At 43.8% G+C, this 23,301-nt stretch overlaps 1 protein-coding gene across 3 annotated transcripts; it reads right to left on the minus strand.

Moving 5' to 3' along the window:
• Positions 1 to 36: 36 nt before the first annotated feature.
• Positions 37 to 22,369, minus strand: farp2 (FERM, RhoGEF and pleckstrin domain protein 2). Of its 3 annotated transcripts, none has more exons than XM_055508030.1 (28): positions 22,185 to 22,369; positions 21,340 to 21,572; positions 16,010 to 16,114; positions 15,008 to 15,050; positions 14,848 to 14,926; positions 14,370 to 14,467; positions 13,721 to 13,835; positions 11,782 to 11,929; positions 11,606 to 11,701; positions 11,331 to 11,494; positions 11,174 to 11,242; positions 10,990 to 11,047; positions 10,563 to 10,827; positions 6,108 to 6,244; positions 5,833 to 5,922; positions 5,423 to 5,556; positions 5,254 to 5,335; positions 4,928 to 5,165; positions 4,706 to 4,836; positions 4,563 to 4,631; positions 4,380 to 4,469; positions 4,248 to 4,268; positions 3,764 to 3,846; positions 3,571 to 3,689; positions 3,259 to 3,422; positions 1,752 to 1,859; positions 1,520 to 1,671; positions 37 to 1,435 (listed from the first exon to the last, which is right to left on the minus strand). In XM_055508030.1, the coding sequence occupies exons 2-28, from the start codon at positions 21,538 to 21,540 to the stop codon at positions 1,342 to 1,344; spliced, it is 3,153 nt and encodes a 1,050-aa protein (XP_055364005.1). In that variant the 5' UTR covers positions 21,541 to 21,572; positions 22,185 to 22,369; the 3' UTR covers positions 37 to 1,341. The 3 variants fall into 3 exon arrangements, with proteins under 3 accessions (XP_055364005.1, XP_055364004.1, XP_029003380.1); XM_055508029.1 differs by having other exon boundaries at positions 6,060 to 6,244; positions 22,185 to 22,368; XM_029147547.3 differs by lacking the exon at positions 4,248 to 4,268 and having other exon boundaries at positions 6,060 to 6,244; positions 22,185 to 22,367.
• Between the last annotated feature and the right edge of the window lie 932 nt (positions 22,370 to 23,301).

Genomic DNA, 23,301 nt, shown 5'->3' on the forward strand with positions numbered 1-23,301 from the left:
AGACTTTAATTGTTTCCAAAACAAGGCACAAACTGGTCAGATTGATTTTTTTTTATTTGTTAGGAAGTAGAATAACATGGAGACTACAGGAGACAGGACACGCTAAACAATAAATAGGAGTAACATGCTGGACATTTACTGTGCAACAGAGTCAGTCTCACATGAGCAGAATGCTTGAATGCAGAATACTTCGAGTTTGACCTCCATCATCATCATCATCGTCATCATCCACAGCTCCAGAGGTGGAGCTGATGTAGCCAGGACTACGCAGTTGGCTTTTCCGCACATCTCATACACTCAAAATACACACATGCTGTACACACACAACTGCACATGCAGAGACTAAAGATTCCAGTCTTCATACAAAGGGTGTATTAAAGGATAGCATGAAGCGAGTTAAAGGGGTCTCGCTTGTCTACAGTCACACACACCAAGTAGTTACTTCAAAGTGTTCGTCTGCTTGGATTAGAAAGAAGTTGCTACCTTTTACACAAAGTAAACACTAGAGCAAGCACTGCACAGCATTTCCTCTAGTCATCATCCCAATGCAGAAACAGTCCCAGGATGAAGACGTTACACGAGTATGAAAGAGAAACGTAGCACCAAACTGGCCGTAACGCTGCCTACTGTAAGTGAGCAGGCAAATTAAACAGCAGCTGCTTCCTCAGCATTTCAAACAAGCTTGGATTTCTTCTCTTCATCAGGCAAAATGAAGAGTTTTAGAAATAAATACTACTAATGCAAACAATTTGTCCAGGTTCATGCCCTAAAACCTTCCTAACAACCTTTGCTAAACAGCAGCACCTTTGATGCATCTCCCAGAACGACTTGTCTTAAACTTCTCTCAACGTGCCGTAAACCTTCTTTCTCGCCTTCGCCTCACTCACACCACAGGCTCTTTCAAAGCAGCTATTTTATACCTTCATTTCCCACGTGCTATGTCATCATTTGTGTCCTACTAATAGAGCTGCACCCAACAAAGCTTCAGTCATCACAGACAGAAGTCCCTTAGAAAAATGTTGGATTTAAGCCCTTTGTGTAGGATTTGGTCCCATAAAACGGTATTCCCCAAAAATCAGTCAGCATAAACGGATAAACTTAGCACTACATATGCAATTAACTTATAATGTACAGCTCTCCCTTTCATTATATCCTGCATACTGGAACAAATGTTATCATTTACATCATTGAATCAAAGAAACTTACAGACCACAAGCATTTAGGAAAGAAATGTTAACAATTAAAACATGAGCATCTTTCAGTCTTTAGGCGTTTCCATTGCTTGACTGATTAAAGTCTTGACGCTGTGAAGGCCCAGCCTCCAGAAACGCGGGGTCTGATTCAGGTCCCGTTCATCTCCATGGTACCTCCTTTAGGTATGAGCAGGCTCATCCGGCCCGTGGTGCTGGCTGCACTCTTGATTACCTCCATCCATCTGTGAAGAGAGGACAGCAGACGGGAGCTTCACAACACGGTCTCCTGTCGTTAACGAACGATGAACAAGTGGGTTTGCTCGTACCTCTCGAAGGTGTACTCGCTCTCCGCTCTGAAGAAGTAGACGTGGGACTTGAACTGCAGCTTGAAGACGTACTCCTTGTGGATGCTGTCCGACTCGTCGGGGGTGCTCACCGTGTAGCCGAGCAGGGGGAGGCTCGCCAAGGGGAAGTCATCCTGCGAAGGAGAACGCAGCCGGTCACCGCACGCGCTCGCTCGCTCGCTGGAAGAACGCACATGAGGGGGCGGTGGCTTACCTGGTGAGTCTTATAGAAGAAGAGGCAGAAGTTGGTAAAAACTACCCAGAGCTTCTGCCACCCATTGCTGTTCTTGAACTTCCTCAGCAGGTAGCCGGACAGCTGGTTCTGCACAGAGGTGCACGGATCAAGTCAGAACATTCATTACTGCCGCTGATGTTCCTACATGTGTTTTAACTTTAACAGTGTGTTGTCCCAACAAGATCACGGAGAGGATTTATAGACTTTCAGAGCTCAGGAATAAGTTGGCTTGATTCAACTTTGTTTTGTAACATTCACACCACTGCACTCATTCAAGCGATTAGTGAAACTCCTGTCAACCAGATCAGCATCAAGTGAGCACTCAAACGATCAAACGGGTTAGAAACACAGCAGCAGCTACTGCAAATCACATCAAAGGCCCAACAGAAGCGCCCCCTATTATTACAGGTCTAACAGGCTGTTGTTAACGTCTATTAGTTTACAACCTAAAGTCGTCCTTCACATTCCACCTGCTGCACTTGTCAGACTAGCACACGCATAGTTTTCCTGTGTAATAACTAATAACTCAAATGTAAACTCACTGACACCTGAAACTCAATGCTCACATTTCCTGCTCTGGGATTTTTTAGAAATCTCACCATGAAACTGAGACACTTACTCTGCTGAACACCTGGGTCATAAGTTGTCTCAGTAAACCACTAATGCTGTGATCAACCTTACTTTGTTTCTTTCAGCACAGCAGCAAAGCAGGAATCTGTGCTCCTCAAGTACACCTTTTCTTTTACAGCTATGATTTTCTCTCATTCAGCTCATTTTAAGCTTTTTATCAACAGAAAAAAATAGGTTTAATACATGATGCATCAATAAACATACATCAAATTATTTCACAAACTTTAAGCATGAGATTCAAATGCAGCAACTGCCGTTTACTACTTGATGTGGTTCTCTGGTACCTGGTTCATGCGCAGGTAATCAGTGAGAGAGAGGTTCTGGTTTCGATACCAGCAAACGTGTGTGATGGTGTTTGGTCTCTGGCCCTGACCGAGGAGATAACGAGGAGGAAGCTCCGGCGAGACAGCCGGAGAGCTGAAGACTGAGCGGGAGATAAGACAAAAGGAGACAAGAAAGGGTGCAGAGATCCGTGTTAGAATGTTAACTCTGAGGAGAAAGTGAAAAGAAATCGGAAGCAGGAAATCCTTCAGGTCTGTAGAGTGAAAATGTTAGGACACCATTATTTGAAAAGATGAACCAGTCTTGAACATACTATTAAAAGACCAAGAGAAAGACAGACAGTACAGTAAAAACAAGAGGGGGAAAAAGGGACATTAGAGGAAAGTGGTGGGTTAAAAATAGCAGGTGAAACACCAGGATGGGCTCTAGAGCGAGGACTGCTGATTTGCTCCACCACTGCAATGATGATGTGCATGCATCCTTTTCCCTTTGGTGTGTGTGTGTTTCTGTAAACTCGGGGTGTGTGTGTGTGTGTACGTGTAAGTGTGTGTGCACATGGGCGGAGGAGGAGTACCTCCACAGCCAGGCTGTGATCAGACATAGACACACTGGTGTTGCGGTGCCAGCACACGTGCATGGTTGTGTTGGCACGGTGGTGTGTCTGCTTGTCCAGTGAAGTGCGAGAAGAGTTCATATCATCCTCCGACTCCTGCTCAAGAGAAACCTCGTCGGATGATCCTGAGGGGTGGAGGAAGAGGAGGGGAGAAGGATGGGCGGAGGAAAGGGATGAACCACGTGTGGACCAAACAAAATACAACAAGACTAAGTATTCAGCTCATTAGGTCTTGCACATCCAACGGTAACAGAGTGTACACGAGCGACTTACGGTTGGAGCGATCGCCCAGTTCTGCATCAAGGAAGATGCTGGATTTATCCTGAGACTTCTTGGCCAGGTCTATAGCCATGTTCAGGTCCTCGATCCACTTCCCCATCTCCACCTTGGAGCTGAACAGAACACCACAGTGCAGTGAATGGATGCCAGCCTCCTAGTCTTTACTTACTCCTCTCACGCCTCTCACCTGGCAGCCACCACCACGGTCCTCTGAGCAGAGTAGATGGTGAAGCAGTGGGGGACGGACCACTCATTTTCACTTTCCTCAATCTGTGGACAAAAGAGGAAGTCAGGAGTTCAAGCTAGGAAAACAGTGTCAACATTAGTTTGCAATAAATGATTCAAGGACAGGGATCATAAGAATATAAAGGTCTGACTTAAGCCAGAAAGAAACCTGCAAAGAGCCTTTACTAGAGCATCAATAAGTCTATCTGGAGGTAAACTGCTTTATTTAACCTCCTTTTATTACCAATGTGTTCATCAAAACACACCTATCGGCTTTAAATAGAGATCATGCTCTGCTTATTATTATCTTTTTAATGGCATCAGCTGATTTCGGACAACTGTAGGAGACAGGTGCTAGGTGTGCTTTCTGTCCATCTGTCTACACAAGCATGGGAGAAGACGGGAAGGGGTCGGGCGTCCAGACTGGCAGAGCTCAGAGGACTTACCGGTGCATCCAGCACTATGAGCTGCAGCCGGGGGTAAAGCAGAGACATGCAACGTTAGGAGACCCGGGCCCTCCCTCATGCCTGCGACAGCCCCAAGTCACAGAGGGATCTGGGGCAGGTTTATATACTCACTATCATGCCGTGAAGAGGCAGCTGGCCGTGCACTTTAAACTGATTGGTCGCAGTGACGCCTTTGCTTGTGTAGAGGAGCATGTCTGAGAACTGAAAGAGCAACATGAGCGAACGCTGATCAGAGCCAATGGTGGCCAACATATAAACCTTTAATTACACATCAAGCTTTAGCTTAGTACCAACCAGGAAAAACATTCTTTGCTGCAGTCCCTTCTTGGTGAGTTTGTACAGACACCCCTCTCGAATGAATTCCTAAAAATAAACAAATCACATAAGAAACGTCTCAAACTGCTTAATGCCCTCTTCCCCTCTGCCGCTTCACTCACTCTGCCTTGTGCTGTTAAGTTCTCTATGCCGATCAGGTCTCGCTGAAGTTCTGTTAGCTTCTGGAAGTTCTCCAGTCGGATAAGACTGCTCTGCAGCTGGGTGGCGATCTCTGCTACCTCCTTCAGAGCCTCTATAGTGAGAGGGTTAGCCTCCAGGTAAGTCACATGATGATAATCGGTTTCGAGCAACTGGTTCCATTATATAAGCTTTGGAGAACTCACGTTTGCAGTCATCGTGGTCGCGGTGTGCAGGGGAATAATGCTTGCACAGTCTCTCCAAGATGAGTTTGTAGTGCATGAGGCGCTGGATGGGCTTGAGCAGGAACGTGTTGAGGGGCAGGTAGCAGACCTTCTGCAGCTCAAACTCCTTATAGACCGTCTCCAGCTTCTTCAGCCTTTTGGTGGCTTTTTCCAGCTCTGTCAGCACCTCGTCGTGCTTCTGCAGGTAGCCGGTGAACTCCTGAGGATAAAGAGAACATATTGGTTGACTAAATCTGAATACTCAAGCAAAGATTTTGGTCACCAAAGGGTTAGCAAAGGTTCCTCACCTTCAGGGCACACATGTTCTTCAGCATGACGTCGCCGATCCTCTGGTAGTCCCCTTTGACGTGAGCGTTAGAGCGTCCTTCCCTGAGGAAACCAAGTTCTCCTCGTTACCATCCTGTCACAGGCCTCAATGTGTCAGTACCGCACATGAAAGGACGACGCAACACCCACCAGAGAGCCAGCCTCTGGTCCAGCTCTTTGAGGAAGCCTCGGTGAAACTCATAGATGGGATCGATGTTGGAGAAGAGGAGGGTCATCAAGCCTTCGGGCATGGCGTTGTCTTTGATCACAGCACTGCGGAACCACTGGGACCATGAGGACGACAGAAGATTAGAAATCTATGCATAACCAGGTCGGTTATTAGAAAGCAAAGTGATTATGTAGTATGATTTAAACCATTGTATAAACGATCTGAAGAGCTGTTTTGTTGTAGCAGCCTGCAACATAATATATTAGCTCTTTAAAATGAAACCGCGTAACACAATATTTTTAACTATGCAGCATGTTGATTAGCTCAGCAGGTTCAGCATCAAACACACAACTTTATAAGCACTGTACAGACAAGACATGGGTTCACTCACCACTGTGATGACCTCGAGGTCCTTAAGGTAGGTCCGCTCTGTGGTCAGAATCTCTTTGGCAACGAAATAGGCTTTATCCGTTGGATATCGCTGCAAGAATAGGGGGAGGTTCACTACTTGAATATATGCAAATCTTTTTGAAATAAGACCTGCTCCTCCAGTGTCGCCCTCTACTCTTAGAAAGGACTGTGAGGCAGGGAGTGGAAGGGTGGCATGTAAACGTGTACCTTCCTCCTGCCCTCCTCCTCCTCCTCTAGCCTGGCATTGCTGCCCACCTCGCTCAGGATGGGGCTTTGCAGGGGCGACGGCGTCTGGCCGGGCAGGCTGAGGGTCGACATCTGGAAGGAGGGCGACAGGCAGAGGGGGCCCTTGGAGTTGAAGGGCGAGAGCTGAGGGCTGTCCACGGTCGAGTCTGTGGAGTAAATGGAGAGAAGAGTTATACAATGAACATTTTAGCCAGTTGATGCAAGGATGTCACCGTTTTTTAAAACTAAGATAATACAGTGTTAAACACAGAGAAAAGATATGGGTGGAGTTAAGTCGAGAATAGTGAGCTTCACACAACACAGCGTATGTGTAGAAGTGCTAGAATGTAATGCATAATGGTGCATAGAAGACAGTACATGTCATCCTCTTCCACAGTGATCTTATTTCTTCCCAGAGTGAAACACATCTGCACTTTTGACACAAACAAGTGGAACGGCTCATCACGCACACTGGCCACAAATGAAAGGAAACGCAGCAAAGCAAGTAAATGGTTCCCCCATTTCCCCACCCCTCACCACCACCACTATTGTATTCAAAGCCTTCTGCTCGCAGGGTGTAGGATTCACTGCCAACTTATACGAGACAGATTCTACTGGAGACCCCTGGAGCTGCTGCCTTTGTTCTGCCGGTGAGCTTTGCTATGCAACAAGTTAGGGGACAATAAAAAAGGGCAGATGAAACGCTCAGCTGTCCTCTTTACGAAGTCACAGGTCACCACAGCCATTCCTCTACTGCTTAGAGGAAAAAAAAACAAAGAGAAGGCTGAAATGAGGGGGAAAAAACAAAAACATCACAAGCCGACCCGGAAACAATTGCTCATGCAGAGGCTTATTAGGAATGTGGCTCGTCTGGGGGGCAAACTGTTGTTTATAGTTTATCTGGAATGCCCCACAGGGGAATGACATACGAGAGGGAAAACTGCGAACGTCAGGCTCCACAGCGGGAGGACCAGGGTTTGCAGTGGAATGACTTGGCACGGAGCCTGTCCAAACAGGGAGCAACACATGCTCAGCTGGAATTAGGTTGAGGAATCTTGTGTACAAGTTTCTCCCAACCCCCCCCGAAAAAAAGCACCAAAGCCCGTTCAGAGAAAAACTGTATTGAGTTAAAGCGAGACTGTACAGGTTTCTGTTTTCTGATGCCGCTCCTCCACAGAACACTTCACCTATAGAAACATGTGATGCACTTGTTCATGTTGCGTGAGGTTCAAAGCAGACGTTTTAGTACACCCTTTTAATTTGTTATGCTTGGAGGGAGAAGACAGAGTCTTTTGGATTATTCTAACAGCTTTGTTTGAAGTAACATTTACATCACTGGTTTTGTTGAAACAGTTTTAAAAATTACATTGTGATTGCTTCTTTGATTTCAGTTTGCACCTCAAAGAATCTTAAGTCTGACATTCATGGTACCCAAAAGTGATTACTTTATTCTTTAGAGGAAAACATACAAACATTTAGTACAGGCTTTTTATAATTAGTAAATATACAAGTTCAGGATTAAGTGATGATTATGTGATGCCTAAGTGCAGTTAGCTTCGCTGGTTATAATAGTCAGCCACTCATTAGTCAAACCTTAAGTTGGGATGTGTGATCATGTTAAAAAAAAAAAAAAAAAAAAACAGTGGGGGAATCTATTAAAACAAGTGCTTCATTAGATCTGAGCTTGACATTTTACTTAGTAATGGAGTGCATCTGAAACGAAATGCGATGAAACAACTGTTGTTGTAAGCAGAGTTTAGGTATAAATGGCTACACACCATCCTTTAAGAGGAGAACAGGGGATGATGAGTGTTCTGAGGAGAAAAGCCTTCCCTCCATACACGCAGTCAGGGGAATCATTCCAAAACTATTAAGTGTACACAGGAACTCACCCTGAGATACGCACAAAACGATGGTGTATGATCAGCGGAGTAAGTGCTTTAAAGGCACAACGGTGCAAGTGTTGCAGATAAAGACAACTGACATATACTGCAGAAAAGAAAGCCAAATGAGACACACAAAAAAGCCAAGTGAAATCTGGCCCATGGCAGATTAACGCAGAAAGGGAAACTAAACAAATATCACTGATTAGCTTCATGTCAACACAGCGCTGGCTTTGTGTGTCGTATGACAGTCCATAAATCATTTCAAGAGAGACTTGACATGACCAGACCGCAGATACGTCCGAGGCCTGAAAGATAGACTAAAATCTATTGAAAAGGCTTTGTACCGACTGACAACGTGACGGCAAGACTTTTCATGCGTCGGTGCTCAAGAACGTTTTCCTATATTATAGTTAAATTAATGCTACTAGGCAAGTAACCCCATTACAAACAAAATACCATCTTAATAGGATTATGAGGAGAGTTAATGCCAAAACCCGAAAACATGAAAAACCACATGCCACAAAAAAATAGAACAAGCAACATCACCCACTGCTTAACGCTGCTGCTATGATAAAATACCATAGTATATATAAAAAAGGTGCCCTCAAAGCTTCTAATGCTGAATGGTCTTACGTCGCAGCTTTGAATAATTACTTATAGGTACTACTGGATCAAACACTAACACAGTTCACTGAAGCCTTACGTGTGTGTAAGAGAATACATTCATTTGGCAGGAAGTGGTGTTAAAGGTGCACTTAATGGCTCATTCGTACACTGCATACATTCTTTTACTAAACATAAAGTGGAGAACTTAGTTTACATCTATCTTGGTGAGTTTCTTTTAGAAATCCTTCAGAGACAATGATCCTATTAGAAAAACAAAACACTGCTGTGTGCTGGTAACAAGACTGATGTCTGACTACTTCAGCCAGCAGATGTCAGTGAGGCGCACAAAGTGCAAATGAACAAGTGGCTGCATGGCATGTCGTTTTAATAGCAGGCCTGTACGGATCATTAACCCTGGACAAGCGCTGGCTTTACTTTACCTTGAGATTAGAGGCATTTAGGACTAAACATGAACAGCTCCGTCATCTAAGAAATGACATGACAAAAACTGTCAATGCTGATTCTTTAGTGTCATTAGGGATAATACTAATTCTGTTTAGGTATGGCACAATGACAATATTTTATATTGTTATAGTGCCATACCTAAACATTATTAGTCACATCTTAAGCTTTGTGGTCATGTAAACTGTATTAAATTGCCTTTGCTTTCATTAAACTATAAGTGTGTATTCAGTATTTGGGAAACTAACAGGACATTCCACTGATTACTTTATATTCATGGAATCAAACGGTAATCTTGAGTCTTTTGGACATCCTTGGAAAATAAGTGCATCATCTTATTCAATACTTGATCATTTGAGCTAGATGGTATGGGTTAAAAAAAAACATGGCACAAAATAAAAAATTAGGGCATCTTAATAAGTCTACACTACTCATATGCACATCAATTTTAAGCTGCAGGACGTTGGCGATTAAGTGAAAACTCCAACACTAGCAAAGACAAACAAGCTCTGAAGCTTCAACTGTTCATGAAACCGTTCATTTTAGTCATTTACCATGTCAACCCGGTTAAAGTCTGGTTGCTTTTCAAAAAAATTAAAAGTGTGAATTAAGTATTTGCTTTACATTTTAATATGAGGGGACGCAGCGGGGTCTGACAGTGCAAGTGCCTGCAGGTTGTGGCACTGAAGGAGAAAACTCTCAATTCCACCACTCCCTGTCAAGGGATTACTGTAAAATAGGTTCTGCTCAGGGGGAAGAACGCTGTCGGAGCCCCAGTCAGAGTCGGAATCGGAGCTGCCGTTCCCCGAGCCCTCAGTGGCTGTGGGAGGGTAGCTGAGCTGCTCTAGTTGCTCTACCAGGTCACTGAACTGCACAGCAGAGCTGCTCTCGGAGCGCACCGAGTACGCCGGGAAGTTGACCATTGAGCTGGCCTCTGACTGAACATCAGAGCCTGGCAGGCGAAGCGAGGAGGAGTCTGGGCCTCCATAGCCCACCGACATGGACTCGCCTGCAGAGCTGAGTCCCAGGTTATCTAGGGAGCTGCACTCAGAGCGGTTATTAACCAGGGAGCTGGTTTCAGAGTGACCAATAATGCAATCAGGAAAGGGATTGTTCTTTCCATTCAGGTCCTCTATGCCCACACTAAAGATCCCATTCTTGATGAGATCAGAGTTTTCCACATAATCAAACTCATCTATTTTATCATTGAGGCCATAGGAGTAGGCTTCTGCCCCCCCTCCATAGAAGGAGATTTCAGTGGGATCATCATCTATGAACTCCTCTGTAACGTGCAGTGGCGAGTTGCACATGGGATTCTGTTTTGCACGCAAAAGCTCCGCCTCAAAGGCCTCAGGTGTTAGGACGCCCTTCCTCGTCCCCCTTCCCCCTCCCAATGAGCACCCAGTTCCCCTTCTCCCACCAAACTCATTATCCTCATTGGCATTTCTGGAGGACTGCAACTGGGAAGTGGCACTCTCTACACACACAAACAAGGGGCTGCAGTGTCCTGCTGCCGGATTGCTAGGGGCACCTTGAAAAGCGTAGTGAGATGGGGGAGCAGCCTTGACAGGTTCTTCCTTCGGTGGGCTGGGGGGTCTGGCAGCTTGCAGCGGGAACTGAACCTGCTGCTGGTTCTGGTACTGCTGGGGAAGCACTGGAGACCGATGCAGCGCGGTCAGAGGCTGAGGTTGGAGTTCTGATCTTGGGAGGAGGCCGGAGATGTGTGCTGGTTGGAAGGAAACAGTAGCAGAGGCAGGGGAGGCTGTGGTTCTGAGACTGTCATTGAATGACAAACTCTGAAACCATAAGAAACAAGGGAAGAAAAACAAAATGGAAAATAGGAGAAAAGAGAACCGTATTAGCCTGTCAAACAATAATAATCAATACCAAGACACAATATACTGAAATCTTCCATTTCATTTGTTGCACAAATAGGTCAACATTGGAGCTCCACAGACCTGTTTTGGCACATCTGTTACGATGGATCGAGAAGACATTCGTACTTTACTGTTTCTCCTGAAAATGAAAAACATCACATCAGTATCATTATAACAGCAAAGAGAATATTTCAGTCAGTATGAAGTATTAGAGATGTAGATTAGCTTTAGATGGAAACACACACACACACACACACACACACACCTCTGGTATGGTGTTCTCTTTGATCCATTTTCCCTGACATACTCCACGAGCTGCTTTTGAGTCCTCCCACTGACAGAAACAGACCCATCAAAACACAACCTTTTTTTGACTGAATGTGTTGCTCTAAACATGCTGAGACAACATATGATTTTAATACCTGTATCTGAAGGAAGAGCCTCTATTGAAGAGCATAGTTTTGGATTTGGGTTGAGGTTGGTCTAGTAAGCGAAAAAATGAGTGGTACTCTACACAGATCTTCCAAAAGACTTTACACTGGTCTCTGCTGGCCATCAGAAACTCCAGAGTATCCTGATGGGGGCCCTGAAAGCAAACACAAGACTGTAAAACTATGTTTAAACACACATATACTCAATACAGATGTCAGAATCCAAGACATACTAAAACATCTAACTCAACTGCGTGAGTACGTACATGGACCTCTGGGTGGAGTTTGATGAGGAACCGCCTCCTTTTGAAACTAAGTTTGCGAATCTTGGACCAGTTGAAGGTATTTATTTTTGTGTGGCCCTGTAACAAAGAGAAGAACATAATGTTTAGCAACGCTGTCAGGGACTGAGAGGCACAACGGATGCTGGTATGAAAGTCACCTGAAAAACCTGCAGACCCATATGAGCCACAGCCAGGTCGATCTTGGTGCCTTCCCGGTCTGCTGCTGGGTGGAAGCGAACTCCATACATCTCCAGTTTACGAGCGATTTCCAGGATTTGGAAATCTGATTCAGCGGGAGACTGGCCCCTGCAGAGGACAACGAAGAAACAAAGATGCTGGTGAATCACAGCATGTCCTCTTTATGTATACTGTTGTGTGTCCAAATGATAAGAAATCATACACCTAGAATCAGGACCGCTTTTGTAAAGCCAATTATCCTCTACTTCAGCTGACAACTTGCATCTACTGCACTCCCATCATTTATCTCTACAAGCCAAAAGACATAAAATCCTACACCAAAAAATAAAAAGGTTTAGGACTATGAATGCTGCTCCTGAACTCACATGTTTGTAGAGAAACGTTCAATATTTTTACAATTTAACAATTTACCTACAGAATAAAACAACCAATAAGCCTAAATTCACATCTGTTTGTTCTGTAGGCGTAAGTGACTATGAATTATTTAAACCACAGCACTTTACTATAGTTTGGTATGGGCACAAGTATGACGCAATGATCAATGAATCTAAATACACTGAATGTTTCTTCCTACACACATGCACATTTGTTATAGGCCATAGGCAATCATGTTTTCACCTAAAACAGGTACACTGATCAAGTACAACATTAAATCCAAAGACAGCACCCATCCTATCGATTTAACTCTATTTTCATTTCATTGCCAGACAATACCATATGCTCATGAAAATAAAAGAAACCAGTAAGCTCCAGTCTAATGTAGAAAAATTAGAGTGAAACAATTCAAGTCAATTTTGATCATCACAATGAACCATCCTTTTGCAGGACAGAGTGTTGAGCAATGCTTTGCCATTGCCGTGGATTCAATCTAAGATCATATCATGTCTCGTTTGTCGAGCTGTGTGACCTCAGATCTCTTCTAACCTCGAGGATTTGAGAGGCATTATCTGAAACCATGTGATTACAACCAAACAGCATGTTAGAAAGACATATCCATCCAATCATCACCACATTCTAATTTTGTTCATCCGTTAAGCGCTGAAATCTCCTTAGGGCCCTCCCTTGCCCCACTGGCCTTATGGCTAATAGGCCGGCCAGAGCAGGGGATTACGACAGAGAACTCCACACTGGCAACCGAGGGAAGAGATTAGTAAAGGTCTTTAGAGCCACCTAAATACACCGAGATGAAAAGAGCTCCTATTTGCCATAGGATAGCACTGTGCTAACAAGGAGACTGGTGGTGGGAAAAGTGCAGTAGGTTTTGTGAAACTCTGAACCCTGAAATGGGGCAGATCCTCTCATTATGGTTGTTAGGTAAGAAAACAGTTTTCTCCGTTTAGTCCTCTCACCACACTGAACACTAAACATTTGTGTTTAGAGTCATGACATGGAGCAGACAGTGGCTAGGTTATCCAGAAATCTAAATATTAATTTAGTGAAGGTATTCTGAGAGAGATAAGAGACCAAATATTTTAGAAATGCAATCAATTAAAAGTGATGAGACAAATATTAACAGGTAGCAGGTGTAACTCAAATGAAGCCGCGCTTCCTTACTGGTATAATGGTGAAGCCCAATGATGCCTATTTTAAACCCGTGAAAATTTGTAACCCTGCACCAGGAACCACAGCAGTGAAGTAATGCCAACCACAGGGAAAACTGGCTTACAAAGTGGTCAGGAGAACAAAGCAATGCATCAAGGCAAAACCTTACAAGATTAAAGTGAGTTTTTTGGCAGGTTATTATCAAATATCCTGGCAGTCCTGCACAATAAATGCCACAGCTACAAACCACACTGGCAGAGCCCAGTTGACTGGAACTCTAGAGACAACATAAACATGAAGATACCATCTCATAGGTCAACAGGACACAATGAGGTGATGTGTTGCATCAGGACTTACAGGTGCCTCCGGTGGAGCTCCATGATTCTCTCCTGCACCTTCTCTTGGTAAGGCAACAGCTTGTTCATCCTCAGAAAGTCCCTGTCTGCTGCATCGTCGTAGTCGCCAATCTCCGCTGTTTTATAATGCAAGAAAAAAAAACAACAACTAAAACTTAGTTTAACTTTGAAGAGGATAAACAGATTGAGCATATAACATAAATTCAGTGTGCAAAATCTGTCTTAGTATGGCTTCATACCACTGATTAATGTTGATACATGTACATGAGTGATGCTGTGTATTACAACCTTGTGTAACTTTGGCCTCTTTCATGCATGCAAATTTATTTTGAAACAGGACTAGTAGGGTTACGTTATTTCTTAGCTATCACTATCACATTTACATGTATCCAGCTACTGTATCTTAGAGGAACTGGGATTCTTAGATTACGCAGAAATGCTTCCATAAGAATAAAGAGAATTAAAGTGCAATAATGCAGCACTTTTAACTTGTGTGTGCTTGTTTTAATAAAGCTGCATAATCAAGGCTCGTCAAGGCTGAAATGCAGTCATAGTATTAGGAAAGTGAACTGAATCTGGACAAACATGTTTACAGTGAAGTGGTAATGAATTCAATCACTTAATACTGTAGTTAAAGAGTTTCAACATACACTGGACAAGGTGAGAGGCCAGCAGAGCGCCTGTGTTTTCAGTGCAGATCAATCTGCCCTCTATCAGGTCTCTCTTCATCTGCAGCGAGAACAAGTACCTGGAATAAAAGCAGGTTTTAGAGGTTTAGTGTCCAAATGTTTTGTGTGCAAGAAATTCATTTGATTCCATGATGTGGAATGTCACAAAATAGCACAGGAAAAAATGGTGAGAATAGCACTTTTTAAAGTAATGTAAGAATATGCTGCAGCAGAGTTTTTTTATAATGAAAGCCTAGCAGAGGAATCTGTGTGCAAGGCTATGAGATAGTGGTTGGAAAAAAACATCCTAGTGAGAGCAGCTAAATCTTTCTTTAAAAAAAAACAAAACAAACAAATATTATAATGCTTTGAAAAAATAACAAAAAAACGATATGGTTTCTAAAGCCTTTCTTACAAGCAGATAAAGATAAATATCCAGTCGGAAATTACAGTCCCTGACCTTGTGTACTCCTCCTGCAGCTGACCGGGGTCCGGAGGAAAGAATTTTACAGAGAGTCTAAATAGTGTATTTGCTGGTCCTGGAAAACAAGAACAGATCATCAGCACATAGACACATTTTTCACAGGGAGGAATTTCTCTTAATGTCTGTGCTCACTTACTTCTTACTTGTTTCACAATGGGCTTTGTGGGTTCAAGCCAAACCTACATGGAAAGAAATGGAATAACTATCACGATGTTATCACTTTAACAGTTGGCAACATCTCTATCCATTTATTATCACTCTGTGCCAGTGTCTTGATGACAGTAGAAAGATGTGTCATCTCTTCTATGGGCAACAACTGCCTTTAAAGCCTGGCTCTACGAGCCTGCCTGCTTTATTACATCTGGGCCCGATTGAGGAAGGAATGTGCTAAAGCCAGACAGATATATTGAGAAATTGGTATCAGCTGTTTTTTGCCTAAACTCCTCTTTTCAGCTGTGTGTGTAGGGCAGCAATTAAAGAAAAAACTTGATCTACTCATTGGTAAATAATTACAACAAGTCAGTTACAACAATAGACAATAATATGTTTATGTAATATGCTTCTCACATAATAGTTGCTGTCTTTCACAAGTTGTTTGTTACAATACCAACTGTGTGTGTGTGGGGGGGGACTATGAACTTGTTTGACTAATATTTTATGGTAATACAAAAGAATGTTGAATTAATTATTGCGCAAATGGTTGTAAATGTTAGGATTTACAACTCCTAATATTAGTATTAAGAAGCATTTCAGCTCTAATAAAATGCTCATTGCAATTTAACTGGCAAACTGGCTGACTCATAACTCCCACCCCAGCAGTGGCAAGGACCTTCATCAAAAGGATAGTGGGTCTTATTAAACTCAAATGCTAATCTCTAAAGAAAGTTTCCCGGTGAACTTAGAATGCACTAAAACAAAAAGCACAAAAGCTAAAAAGCAAGTGAGTAGTTCAGAAATTACTAAGGAATTGACTTTGTTCCCGAGCCCTTCGAGGAAGTTGTTGGTTTCAATCTTCATATTTTAACATGAGGTTTTTCATTTGCTCATATCAATCTGACATGCATAATCAATCTTTGTGTCAGTTCCTGGATATTCAAGGTGTTCATTTCAAACAGGAAACGGTTGCTGGTATACGCACCCAGTTCATCTGCATGTTCTGAAACTCGAGGCCAAAGTAATCACTCTCGATGAGGTTGCCTCTGTGGTAAACCTCGGAGAGGAGAGCTTGTCCAAGAGCTTTTGACTGAAAGGGGAAAAAAGAGAGAAATATTTATTTCTATGGCTATGTCAACACAAAGCTCATCCACTGATAATGAAAAAAAATCAATATGAATCAAATGATAGAATACAGTGCTTCAACTTAAAAAACAAGAACATAACTGATCAGCTGGCATCAGAGAGGAAAAACTAATTCTTACTGAGGCTTCTGTGGAGTAGACCTTGCTCTTGAAGTTTACAGTGAGCACTGACTAGACGATGTCTGTGCACTTGCTTTATGTTCCACTGTTCCATTCAAATAGTTCCCTTTACTCTGTGCAGGTAAATTCCAAATATATACACCCTATTTAACATTTACCATCATGAGGCAGCAAGGTCATAAGCCAGGAAATCTGCAGAAGTTTACCTTCTGACTGCTTCAGGATTGTGTTCACTAAATGAAGAACTAATTACTATGTACTAAGAACACACTGCACTTGAGGTTTTGAATCGTAGCCTGTGACTTTTGGAGAAAATTACAGCCTTAAACATCTGGTTGTAATATAAAATTGTATTTTTAAAAGCCGTATAAAAAAAAGAAAAACTTCGCTGCAGCTCAAAGGGTGTCAGGAGATTTACAGAACGTAGGTCTGTTCATTCCTTTGATACAATCTTTTGTTCGGCATTCCCAAGAATCTGTGAACTGCAGGTGAAAGCTAATGACACAACATCCATAAATTCAGGAATCTGTTGTAAATATGCTTTTTTCCCAAGCGTTTACAGTGTCCGATTACAGCAGCTCTCAACCGGAGAACAACACTGGTGTGCTATAATACTTATTCTGTCTGGGTTGCTCTTGAGTGGAGGCCAAGCATACTATCCAGACAGCATCAGTTAGTATTCTAAATGGAACTGCAGCCAAATGCAAGGAACATTGAGGTATTCCATCTCATTTTGATCTGTTCCGTGGGGCTGGGTGAATGTCCAATTCAACAAAGTCTAACTAAACTTATGTTTGGGTTCTGTCCAATACATTTCTGGACCAAAAACCAAATCTGGTTTAAAGGCATTTCCAAAACAATAACTGAATTTCTTCTGTTTTTCCCCTTTACGTTTTACACTAACCAGTGTTTAAACAGCACATCCAGTATAAATAGCAATGATAAATGGACATATGAACACTAATGACAACTTCACAGACTTTTATCCAATTGCCCACATAACATAAGCCACATTGGCTTCGGAGGAAACTGGTGGCAGAATAAATTAAAATGTAAAACCAATGATTACAGAGTGTTGGGAAGGAGCAAGTACTGCATGCTGACTGGCGTGTGTGTTTCATAGGTCCCTCCTTTGTTGCTCATTAACCCTCTGAAGGAATGCGACTCTTCATTCACAGCACTCCTGGGTCAAGTGAGAATTAAAGCCTCCTCTGGGACATTCAGGCTTATCTTCCACATTCTGAGGGGAGCGGATGCCATTTTTACAGAGATCTAGTTCCTCCTAGAAAGCCAATACAAAACAACGAGGCAAACTGAGATCACCCTCACCTCATTCTGTGTCCATAAACAAAAGACACAGGTTCACAGGCATTTCATTACAAAACAGACAGGCAGGTTTTTTCCCCCTTCAAATACTTCCTCACACTGTTGACCAAGCGGTTCATTGAGTGAGCAATGGCTCAATGTATGCACTGTTGGAACACACCTTTTAGTCCAGAAACAGAAAGGAAACAGTGGAATAAATTCAACAGGAAACTGACAAATGATATGGAAAACGTATGCTATTCATCAAGCCTCCCAAAGTACTGTGAAATTACCATTAGACACTACTTTAAAAACACAAACATAAAAACACATCAATTACAAGTAAGTGGACTGCTACCTAAAGCTGCCTGGCACTTTAACATCAAGGTCATCTGTTTGATGTGACAGTGAGACCACGTTTAGCTTGCTCACGCCCAATTAGTGCCATGGAAGCGTTCTCGTTCCTGAGCTGACATTAGGGCAGGTCAGTGGGTCACCCAATCAAGCTCTCAAAGCACTGCGGATTATGCCAAACAGATGTTTCTCTGGTAGACAAATCTGTGTGTGTGTGTGTGTGTGTGTGTAAGAAATAAAACAAAACCTATTTAAACAGAGGTGTAACCCAATATGGTGTAGGCTGGTTCAAATCCAGGCCCTGGGTGTACCTTGCATGACAGGTTAAGCATGGTTTGCTAAAAAGCAGTTGATCGTCCTGCTTTTAGAGGCTGGTGGAGAGCATTAGTAGAACCTCCTACTGACAGCAGGGGTGTGCTAGGACTTGTATTTGGCACAGTGGGGTGAACAATGTTTAGGCTTTCCCACCAGGAGATTTCCTGCTGACATACATTTTAAAGGCTCGAAGTACCAGTTGCCCACTTCGACAAGTGTGTGAGGAAAGATTCAAGAGGTTCCTCAACACCTTTTCTCAACTCAGCGGCAAGTTTGAGTCAGTCACCAGTATTGACTTTGTTTGTTTCTGGCCTCGAGTCATACCTTTGAGCAGCTGGTCAGGACATTTGTTGGCGTGTAAACACTACACAGCAGTAATCAGGAATCACTTCTTTGTGTGCCTGCTGCTCAGGTCACCTGTGTAATACTTGACTTGCTTTCAAAAAACTATGATTGAAGGGAGTAAGGACCTCCTAGTGCTGCAGCAACGACTTGGGACAGTACATGGCACTGACTGAGATGGTGACGTCATTCAAGGTAGAGCCATTACAATGTTTGTCTGTCCAACTCTGTTGTGTTACAGGAGGAAACCTTCTGTGACAATCTAAACAAAGCTCTACGTCCTTAGTTCTGCTCCATCCATTACGCTGACGATGCCTTCAAAACTATTCTATCTCTAAAGTGCAATCCACAATATCAGTGTCCACATGGCACCTGAGTCCTTTAAAAAGAAACACTGATACCACTGACTTAGATGCGTTTTATCATCAGGATTACTACCGGCGGGTGGTTTAAATTCCTGGGCCAAACTTTCAGCAAGTCCTTACTCCTGGCCACGTCCCCTCCCCCACCACCGCTGCTCAAACTTTGTCCTGCCCATGAGTGCTCCCTCTGAACGGCTCCTTTAACATTAGGGGCTCCCTCTCTCTCTTCGGCCCACTTGGTTGTCAACTGTACTATTTATGTGGTTGTTTGCTACAACGACAAGCAAAGCCTGCCTGGGCTTCCCTCCCACCAGTGCCCCAACTGCGCTGCATTTCCACACAGCTAGGTTCCACATGCCACCCTGGGTCACTTTGCGAGTTAGAGCTGGTAGTTAAGGCCAGCGAAGGGGCCGGCTGAGCTGGATAAAGGAAGCCTGTGTTTCCCTGCCCTCCTGACCCGGCCTCCCTGTCCAGAAACCACAAGGCCGGGCTTTCTCCTGCGCTGGCTGTGGGAGGAGCCTGTGGACGGGAGCCCTGCAAACAAATGTCTGCTGATGGTGACCATGCTTGGGACCTGTGGCAGATGAGGAAGACCCACAGATCAAAGCGCACGTGCTCCTGCGTGAGTTGTCTTTTGTAGTACCAGGCTGCAGCCATTATGTGGCCATAAATCCATGCACTCAACCACACCAGTGTACACTTGGCCACTTTTACAATAGACACTATCTACAACGCTTTGCTGATAGTAAAAGCTGCCATAAATGCACAAGTGCATGAGAGAGCAGAATGTTAACCCACTGTGACATGAGCGTATTTATTCTTCACTGCACAGTGGGAGTGGCAGGAAACAACAGGTGATAAAAAAAAGTGCACACAAACGTACAGTAGGTTTGGGCAGCTGAGCAACCAAACTGCCAGAGAGAGCGCACGCACTCGATGGAAGGCCGCAACCATTTCAAACTCTCACCACTGCAATTTTGGATCTATTCTTGCACACTTAGTATGCATGAGCGAAAGGATACTTCTAAATCCAGGAGAAGCTTTTGCTGCTTTCTTCATTTGTACTTTATGTAACTGGGGTCAGACAGACTTTTAGGAGGCAATAAACCCAAGCTGCCTAACGCGGAACACACAAATACTATTCTGCCTGTAGCCCTGAATGAACAGCAACGTGAAGCAATGCGGGGCTGTGGTGAACAAGTGTCTCTCGCAGGCCTTGTTCCCGTCAAACTGCAGCCTGCTCCACACCAGGAACTCAGGCCCACCGCGGTTGTCTTTTACTACGAAAGCTCGAACACGCTCACTAAAACGGTCAGCCGCCTTCCAGAGCGAGAAGCGCGAGAATCAAATTAAACTTGTGTCTGTCACAGTCTATTAGCTTAAGACTTTGAGAGAACATATGGTGCATAAGATTATAAAATGTCCATCTCAGCAGTGGCCCCAAACTACATCTGCTAGAACATTTACTGAAGATTTAGGAAAGAGTCGTTACAAGTTAAATACTACCTACGCTAACGACTAGTATTTGCCAAGTCAGCTATATTATACTGTAAACTAACTTGTACTAATGAGTCACTGAATAGATTTCTTTTGTTTTGTTCCCCAGCAACGCTGAGAAAAAGGACAGGAAACATACTGTGATATAGTGGCTTCCTTATTGCTTCCTATTTGCCGTTTGAATGACTCCTGCAGCGATTTGGCAAGAGAACATGGCTTTTAATCAGGTGACAAAGGAAGAGGGTGGATTTGAATATTCTATTCTTTAAAATATGATTAACAAATATATTGTTTTATTTCATTAGCACAGCTAGATTTCAAAATAAGCAAGAAACACTGATTTCCTCTGTGACACCGATAGCGGAAACTAGAAAGATTAAATTTTATTAAAGCCTGTCTGCAAAAATAAACAAAGGTTGGCTACAGCCATTAGAGCAGCCCATTGTAATCTCAACTGTTTAAAACAATACACAGAGGAACACACTAGATGACACTTCAACAACCTTAGAAACTACTGTAACTGAGTGTACACACTTTGGTGCCATTCGTGTTCTGTTCATCAAAATCTCTGACAAAGAAAACCTCCAAAAATCACCACAACAACCGGGCCTTGAGCAAATTTCACCGCCAAAACCCTTGGAAGTGGCCTGCTGACTTCCACTAAGTTGTCTGAGTAAGAAGCCTTAAGGAGGAAGGGATTTCAGCACCACAGCCATCTGGCAGCTGTCACCAACCCAGGAGACGTGCAAGCGGCCGCCCAGGACTCGGAGGCAAGACGAGCCCTGCTGTGCAGCACACTGCCAGCTTATCGCAGTGTAAATACACAAGGCCGGCGAGGGACCAAGGAGGCAGAAAGCAGCTGATGAACAACTTACATCTATGTCGAAGAACTCCTGGGACTCATCCAGCGCCTGCACGCGGACCTGCAGTCCTCGCCCATGGCTTTTGCTCCCAGTGACCATGTTGGCACTGAGGCTCTGGCCCGGCTCCAAGGTGCTGATACCAGCGTTGAACTGGGCCCCCAGCCTGGTGCCGGGGGTCTGCAGGACCCGGTATGAACCCTCGATCTCGCCCATGGCTGCTCAGAGCAGCGTCTGCGGCCTCACTCCTGCGAACACAGACACAAGAAATCAAAGCTGGGCTCAGCCGTGCACGGCGATTCAACAGTTTGCGGGAGAAGTAACGTTGCGCCGCGGGGGCGAGCGAAGCCGCCGTGGAAAAACTGCGGGCTAGTCCAGGTGATGACTGGTTTGACCAGTTTGGGCTTGTTCCACTTAAAAGCGGGCTGTTTGTGTCCATGTGTGGTTCGCTCACAACGCGTCTAACGCACACTGCTCACGCATCTGAGGACAATAGCAAAGTATTATTTGAAACTTTACGTCGGACTCAACAGTAGCAACGACCCGAAACGAAGGCAGCAGGAGAAACGACGGCGGAGCGACTTTGCAGACGTTGTCGTGCGCTGCCCGTGGGCCTTAGTGGGTCTTAGTGGGTCAGCGCGGCTTCAACGCTGCCGTTACCCGCAATGTGACGACGCAAACACGTTAAAAACGCACACGAGTCACTTTAATTCCTTTCCGAGTAACTAAAGGAGCTCGGAGGACATTGATCTACCGACGCCAGCCGAGCCCGTGGACAAGTACCTTTAACCGCCTTCTCTCCGCGCGCGCAGAAATGTAAACGTGAAAAAAATACGTCGACGGAGTCGCGCTAAACTTACCGTTGCGCTCGTGCGGAAACTTAATGCTAAAAGTTAGTGAGACCGAAGAGGACGCTGCTCCAGTCCATGGTAGCCGCCGCCGTCGTCCACAGCAGTGCGCGCCGACGCTGCTCCGTCATTGGCTGCGGGAGCCGCGTCCGCGCTACCATTGGCTCAGATGTGGCTGCGAGCTGACGGGCGAAGATTTACCTTCCTTCACTTTAAATAGCTTTCAGCCACGGAGGGTAAACACCTCGAAATTACAGGCCTGGGCTGCGGCCTCTTATTAAGGCCCCGTGGAAAGTTGAAATAGCTCCAGTGTGTTTCAACGGATAACTTTTACTTACTGAAAATCATCAGAGGAAATGTATTTATGATTAAGGTGTTATTGTCTAAATAGCTTTTATTTAATCTCAGCATGAAGTTCTTCTTTGGTCTGTATGGTAATATTTTTTTTTTACAAAAAACATTACAACATTATACATTTAGAAACGCTTCGGGCTCAAGACGAAGTAGTTATGTGTCACGAGACTGTACTTATCCCAAGTCTATACTTTGGCTTTATCACGGTCGTGATGACATCAGGTCGAACGTGATGAGCCTTTTGGACTTTAGTCCCTAGTTTTTTGGCCCTTTGATGATAAGACTCAGATGATTGAAGACTATCACGAGGACGAGGATGGCCTGTTGTGATATAGTAATGGAGCACCCCCTACTGTATTCTTAATAAAACAACGCTGTCAATAGTTAATAGTTAGTCTGTGTGCAGGGCTAATAGACGACGAATTACATTTATTAAATTACTGGTGTATTTCCATTTCCATTACTTTTTAATTATAGTTCAGATTTTAGGTGGAGTTTTACTTTTATACTTACCTGAGTTTATACCTGATTGTAGTTTCAAAGTGTTGATCATCATGAAAGTAAGAGTTAAAGTGTAATTTGTTATCTAATACACGATTCTCAATTTGTTTGACAAAAGTTTTTGAATTGAGAATAGCTCATACTGTATGTCTGTCCAATGGGTAAAATAATAAAGAAAATCTCCTGGAAGAAATTACAACAGATTTTTACATTCTGATTACTGCTGTGTGATGGCCTTGTTCTTAATTCTCTTATTTGCTTTCTTTTGTTTATT

The sequence above is a fragment of the Betta splendens genome, chromosome 4 (assembly GCF_900634795.4).
Source record: "Betta splendens chromosome 4, fBetSpl5.4, whole genome shotgun sequence".
Taxonomy (NCBI): Eukaryota; Metazoa; Chordata; class Actinopteri; order Anabantiformes; family Osphronemidae; genus Betta; species Betta splendens.

Coding starts and splice junctions, on each gene's coding strand:
- farp2 (XM_055508029.1), bottom strand. CDS start 21,540: ATGGGCGAGATCGAGGGTTCATACCGGGTCCTGCAGACCCCCGGCACC. Junction 6,245..10,562: donor ATCTCACTACGCTTTTCAAG/GTGCCCCTAGCA, acceptor TTTACTCCACAG/ACTCGACCGTGGACAGCCCT. Junction 4,470..4,562: donor AGCAAAGAATGTTTTTCCTG/GTTGGTACTAAG, acceptor TTGCTCTTTCAG/TTCTCAGACATGCTCCTCTA.